The sequence below is a fragment of the Exophiala bonariae genome (assembly GCF_035927105.1).
Source record: "Exophiala bonariae strain CCFEE 5792 chromosome Unknown scaffold_19, whole genome shotgun sequence".
NCBI classification, from domain to species: Eukaryota; Fungi; Ascomycota; class Eurotiomycetes; order Chaetothyriales; family Herpotrichiellaceae; genus Exophiala; species Exophiala bonariae.
In genome coordinates, this window is record NW_027042494.1 from 1,927 (window position 1) to 8,426 (window position 6,500).

General features: G+C 48.5%; 2 protein-coding genes across 2 annotated transcripts; both read right to left on the reverse strand.

Moving 5' to 3' along the window:
- Positions 1-712: 712 nt before the first annotated feature.
- Positions 713-2,455, reverse strand: LTR84_004230 (uncharacterized protein; the record flags this gene model as incomplete). Its single annotated transcript, XM_064847807.1, has 6 exons — positions 713-1,249; positions 1,311-1,571; positions 1,619-1,846; positions 1,896-2,007; positions 2,079-2,197; positions 2,246-2,455. 6 exons carry the CDS (start codon positions 2,453-2,455, stop codon positions 713-715), a joined length of 1,467 nt encoding a protein of 488 aa, XP_064704346.1.
- A 1,824-nt stretch (positions 2,456-4,279) lies between these two features.
- LTR84_004231 (uncharacterized protein) lies at positions 4,280-6,253 on the reverse strand (the record flags this gene model as incomplete). Its single annotated transcript, XM_064847808.1, has 5 exons — positions 4,280-5,045; positions 5,090-5,502; positions 5,547-5,656; positions 5,708-6,008; positions 6,053-6,253. The coding sequence occupies 5 exons, from the start codon at positions 6,251-6,253 to the stop codon at positions 4,280-4,282; spliced, it is 1,791 nt and encodes a 596-aa protein (XP_064704347.1).
- Between the last annotated feature and the right edge of the window lie 247 nt (positions 6,254-6,500).

Sequence of the window (6,500 nt, forward strand, 5' to 3'; positions counted from 1 at the left end):
CTGGGATCGAAGATCTAGGGGAGCACAAGGCTCCAAGTTACGTACGCGTATACTAGTGCACTAGTGCACTAGTAGTAGAGTAGTAGAGTAGCAGAGTAGGAATATCACGAGTATATAGCTACGGTCATTACACCAAGATTTTATAGACTCCTCGTAGTCAATAATCATCTTACTACTGCACCTAAATCTGTTGAACCCTGAGCCCTCACACCTTTCACATCTGTCCGCAAGTACCTATACTTCTGTCCGCGAAACCCAACCACGTCTGAGTCCAAGAATCATTACGCCCTTGGCAGTTCGTAACACTGATATTGTCGGCCATTTCTTCCGTTATCTACAAGGACTGTTTAGTAACCGGAGGTGCAAGGCGAGGGGTGATAATGGGAGCAATTAGTACTACTTCCAGGAAAAATCTCCTGTCTATAGTTTATTGTCCTAAGTGTCTTTGTGAGCGTATGCTTGATGACTAGTTACGATAAGAGTCTTGAGAGTGGGCCTGATTGTGAACACGTGTGCGTACAATCGAGACACTCTGGCTTTTTGCGAGAACAGGAATTCATAGAAAGAAACCTCCTTTATTGCGCCACCATAGGTTCTACATCTAATTCTCGGCAATGTCGTGATACAGGCGGCTGCAATTATGCCTGCCATTAAGAAATGTGCATGCATAGCTCCGTATGTGCGTTCAGAACTATGAACCTTAAAGGCACTTTCAGTAGGCGTAGAACAAGGTAGTCTCAGTATTAGTTTGTCGAATTTTTCTGTTCTCGCGGACGAGCCAGACGCGCATAGCCCAAGCGCCCATCATCGTCACCAACGAAAATGCTGCGCTGCTACTCATTGCGATCGTATAACGCGGCTCATCGCTCTTGGGCCATAGGTATGGTGTCCAGATAAATGAGACGACGGCGCAGGTGTTGACAATAGCCAGGCTGGCGGCCTTCTTCTCCTTCGTCTGTCCGCAGGTCGAGCTCACCCAGCCGAGGATGATGGAATTGACTGCATAGGTGCCGATCGAGAATACAACCATCGAGAAATAGCGCGCGGCTGTGTTCAAAGTTGCGCAGCCAAGCACGAAACCGAAGATGGCGATGCACTTGGCTACAGTAATGTGCCAGGTGCGCTCATTGTAGCGGCCGGAGGACCAGGACCACGCAATCGAGATAGCGCCGGCCACGAGATACGGCGGGCAGGTTAGAACTAGGGTTATGGTGCGGTTGAAGCCGAGAGTCTGAACGGCAGTAGGAAACTATTACAAAAGCCATTAGCTTTTAGCGTTGTGAGACATTAAGACACACAGAAACACGTACGAAGTTCTTGAAACCGTTAGCAGCAAGATGCATGTGTTGCATGAAAGCAAAGAGCCAAAGTTTTTTGTCCTTAGCAGCATCGATCAAGCCCCGGGCTGATGTTTGCTTGCCACTCTCGCCGACAGTATCGCGCACGATGCGCTCATTAGCGAAAATGCGCTCTTCTGGAGTGAGCCAGCGGGTGGTAAGGGGATCATCCGGGAGGGTGAAAACGCTAAGTGCTGCAACGACGGCAGTCACAGCACCTTGAAGGATAAACATCTAGATTATATTAGCAGAATATTGTGTCTGCACTGGCGGACGCGTACCCATCGCCAGCCCGAAAGGCCAGCCATACCGTGCATCTCGAAGATTCCGAGCGCAATAAGTCCAGCAAAGGCGGTTGCCAGAATATTGCCTGTGTATAGAATCGAGATACGAGTCGCAATCTCTTTACGTGTGTAGAAGCAAGAAAGCATGTACAATGCACCTGGATAGTACGGTGCTTCTGTGATTCCGAGGAAAAAACGCGTCAGAAGGAGGCCTTTAAAGTCGTGCTTCAAGAGGTCAGTGTTGATTGGGAGGACGGGGATCGTGCGTGCCTACGGCTACCGCAGTCAGAGCGGAGACCACTGCCCAGAGGAACATAGCACTGGCCATCCAGTAGCTTGGGCGAACGCGAGTGAGAAGCATATTAGAGGGGATTTGGCCTAGGATACTAGAAAGGGGATCAGTTTAGATCAGAAAAATAGTCTCCATGGAACTCACTATCCAACAAAAAGGATAGACACGCAAGTCTGGTATTGGATGGAAGTCAGGCCTAGTTCTTCCTCAAGGTCATTTAGGCGAGCGAGCGTGATTGCGTTCCGGTCAAGATAGTTGAGCCAGTACATAATCCATAAGGTAGGCTGTGGTCAGGTAAGTAGCTGGCTGATAAACAGGTGGAAGAAGCAAACCATAATCCAGAGGTCAAGCTTCTTCACCAGTTTGATCTCCACAGGATCAGTCTTTTTATGTGCACCGGAGTAATCATAGCCTGCGGGCTGACGCTGCTCGAGCTCAGTCATCTCTTCGTTGTGGATAATACCATGCTTGATGCTTTGGACGATAGAGGCTTGGCGGGGGCCTACCGCCTGGAACTCAGTGGACTGGTTAGGAATAGCCATTTTGTGTCTGGTTGAAAGAGTAGTTTTGGTGGCTTGTTTTGAAGTGGTAAGGGGATTGGGAGAAGAAGTGCTTGTGCTCGGGAAAGGGGGAGGTTTTATAGACGAGTACTTGCATGTTGGTCTCCGTCCTCCAGCACTTGGCCTTTATCTTGGATTAGTACGGAGCCGGCTCATTTTTCGTCTTCTAGTCATTCTGAAGGGGCCGTATGCTTGGCGGGCTTGGAATGACTCCAGACGGGAGCAGGCAGGTTTGTAAATGATACTTCGTTGATGCCGACAATCTCTGGGGTAGCATTCGGAAGCCTGGACCTAACCTTGGCCTTCGCCTGTATACGGAACCTTATTTAACGCCTTTGTGAAGGGGCTGAATACTATCGTAACTAAAGATGGGTCGTTGGCTTGTATGTTTAGTCACTCGCTATATCAATCACTGGGGGCGCATCGTATTTGGTGCTAGTGACACTCTGAGCGACAGAGGTAGCACAACCCATCGTGCCCTGACAGGGCGTAATTCGAAGAGGTGTATAATGCACCCGTCCAGTTACTTCGTACATATAACCAAGGTTGCTCATTGGTGCTGGGTTCTCTCCACGGAGTTTATTGCCCCGCTTACAAGATGGTGTGGTCTAATCTACGCGGATGACGTAGTAGGCTTGATCAACTCGAGATAACGCGTTGAGCACTGCGCACCTTCTGGTCATGGCGTTGTCGCCCCTTCAAGTCTGTCATAAGGCTTTAGATATCATTGCTGACAGGATAATGCAGTACGCGTACTTGGCTGTTTCCCCCCCTTCCTCTTCTGTCTGCTCTATCAGAAAGTGGATGTCCTGCCCTCCACACCCCAAATCGAAGTTCTCAGAAGTTTTCTGGCGCCTTGGCGGTTTGAAGTTGGTCTCTGCGGAGAGGAAGCCCCCGGCCTGCTCCCTCCAATAGAATCAGCAGCTTTACTAAACCCGCTTTGATGAAAGTTAGCATACCCAAGACTTTGGTATGCATGATGTTCACTTCTATGTTAGCGATGGTAGCGACAATGATCCGCAACGATAGCAGGGTGACAATGGAAGAGGCCGTCACAACTACTGGCAGTCTTGCGAGAAGACTATCGTCACACGATCTGTGATTGCACATTCCAGAACCTCCCTACATTTAACTGCGTCGACGATAGTGGCCGGTATGTGCGATCAGAATCGAAGAGCTTACTTTCCATAGTGCCGCCATGTCTTCTGAGCCACACAATAGTTTGGAACCATCAAGAACTGGTTAGCATGTGATTTGCGTTCCGCGCAGTTGTGGCTCTACCAAGATTCAAGGGTTTCACTTTCGAGACGCGATTACAACAAGTCAGCATTCTGAACGCCAGCTTTCCTTATGTGGTGGTCTCTATGTAGCAGCCAAAACGCTCGTACAGCGAGTTCCATTTTCGCCATAACGAGGCACACCGATGGGTTCTAGGCGGCCACTCAGACATCTGCTATGTAGGTACAGTAAAGCTCGTTTCGAGATTTTAAGTTCATTGAAATTCCCTCGAAACTAACCTTGCGGAAGCAGATAACGATCTGCCGTATACTTCTGTCAGTAAGGGAGTTAGGAAGGTTGAGAAAATGGGCTTAAGACGATTCCACCAGCTTCTTTTTCATACCTAGATCTCTATTTCTCTAACTATTATCCAGCCAGTCGTCCTGGTGAAGAAATGATATTGTCCACTAAAGCACCAATATCAATTGTCCATGTGTTGACTTATTAGTCCTTAAACCAACGCCTTGGTGTTTCGAATCTGTAGCTGACCCAATCGAGAGCTAAATGTTGCTACAATTATGAAGCATACTAGGTAGGTGCATTCGGGCCATTCGTATGAGGTGTTGAGGGAGCATTCACTGAGGACTGCTTCGGACGAAGCTCCTCGAGAGGCGCATCGACACGATAGTTCATTGTCTTCCCCAAATCGCCTATGAACAGACATGCGACAGATGCCACAAGACCGAATGGCGCCGCAATGACATATACTACCCTGATGGAATCAGCGAATGCTTGTTTCAGGCCTGTGACACCCGCTGCTATAATTGAAGATGTCACTCCTGTTATATTTGGCAGTGCAGCGCTGTCATTATTCACCAGAGCTTCAATGAAGGTAGGCAAAGATGAAGGCGGAAGCCCCGCGGCCAGTGCGTTAGCGGTAATTTCTGCCGTAAGATTGATATCTAAACGAGCAGTAAATGCGGCCACGTAAATAGCAGTGAAGATTGTTGCGGCGACTGCTCTTGCGGAGGTTGTTACTGCTGTCGCTGTCGCAATCAAATGATGTGGTGTCGACAGCTGAACTCCAGTGATAATGAGAATCAGTGGGGCGCCGAAGCCAAATCCTGAGAGGCCTGAAAATGCTAAAGCATTGACCGACTGGTTTGGCTGAACCGTTGCGAACCCGACAATGCCTGCTGTGAAGATGATGAAACCACAAAGCAGCGGATCGCGAATGGTCCGAAATCGAGTGCTCCAATAGCCCCAAAACACAGTACTCACAGCACCACAAACCCAAAAAGGTTGCTGACGTCCTACTAATCGTAGAGGGTCTGTCTCAAAAAGAGAAGTAGTTCTGGAGAGTTAGCAGCTTGCCTCTAACGGTTGGGACAAGCTTACAGGGTCGGGTAGAATATGACGTAGGAGAAAAGGAGAACTCCCTCAATAAATATAAGAGAGACACAAATGGAAAATGTTCGACCCTGAGTCTTTCCACCTGCAAAAAGATCATGATGTAGAATTCCCGATGAGGTACCAAAGGACTCGTAGACTCCAAAAGCAACTAGTATCAGTGCCCCCAGGATTAAAGTAGTAAGAACACGAGCATTAGTCCAGGGGTAGAGGCTACCACCTAGGTTAAGACCAGTGAGGAATGAGGTTAAGCCGGTAGTCAAAAGTGCACTTCCCGGGAGATCAAGAGCAGTAATCTTTTGCCAGCGTGAAAGATGATCGAGGCGGGTATGTCGTTTTGCAGGCTTATAGCCAATTAATAAGCCCAAGGCTATAGCACCCCAGAGACCCATCTGGAACCACTGGTAAAGTCAGCTTTCAAATTGTAGCAGGACAAGGTCCGTACGTAAAACTTGCGCCAACCGCCCTGACGATCCTTTTCGGTAAAATCGCCGATCACCATTGGACCTATAATGGCACCGAGTGTAGCCGCAATGTTCATGGACGCTTGTACCACTGACACCTCTTAGTCTAGTATATACTCGTGTTAATAGAGTCAGGACTCACTGGGCCTCCATCTGCGAGGACATATTTCGCTCGGTACACAGTATGCAAGAGGAACGGAAGCGAACCCAACTCCAATGAGCGTTTGAGCAACTATCAGCCGATAAATACTCCTTGCGCCCGGGGCGATGGCTGCACCAACAAAGGAAATCATGCAAGACCCGATCAAGATAGACTTTCGAGCTTGAAAGGTGTCGGATGTAGAGGATATTATCGGTCCAAGTACTGCTTGAACAAGGGAGAGAGAATTTGGCACCCAAGTCTGGGCCGGGGTATTGTTGAGACTACTACCGATGTATGGTAGCTACTCCGTCAGCACGCGAAGTGAAGAACCAATATTCGACTCACAACAGCAGGAGGTCCCTGAAGCGCCACGACCTGGACTAAATTCAGGAGGAACATTGCGAATAGAGCAACGTAAGTCCTAACATGGAGTTTTGGTTCTTCATCAACCGCCTCGTACACGATGTTCTGCTCGTCGAATAATGCGGATTCACCCGTTGGTAAGACACCTTTTTGGTCTCCATCAGCCCTAAGTGAGTCAACCATATTTGTCTAGAAAAAAGGAGAGCTCTTCGACGGATTGTAGAGATTGGACAGAGGATGTCATTTAATATTTAAATCGCTACGGGTGCGACCCATATATCGTTAGTCTCGAAGGCTTGGCGGCAGCTTAAGGAGTGAATCGTTGCAGAGGGAGACGAATACAATCTTGGGTTAGAGAACACTAATGAACTTACAATAGCTAGAGTTCGTAAGCTGGTGTGTCCACCCTGGTAACACTCTTACTTCGTAC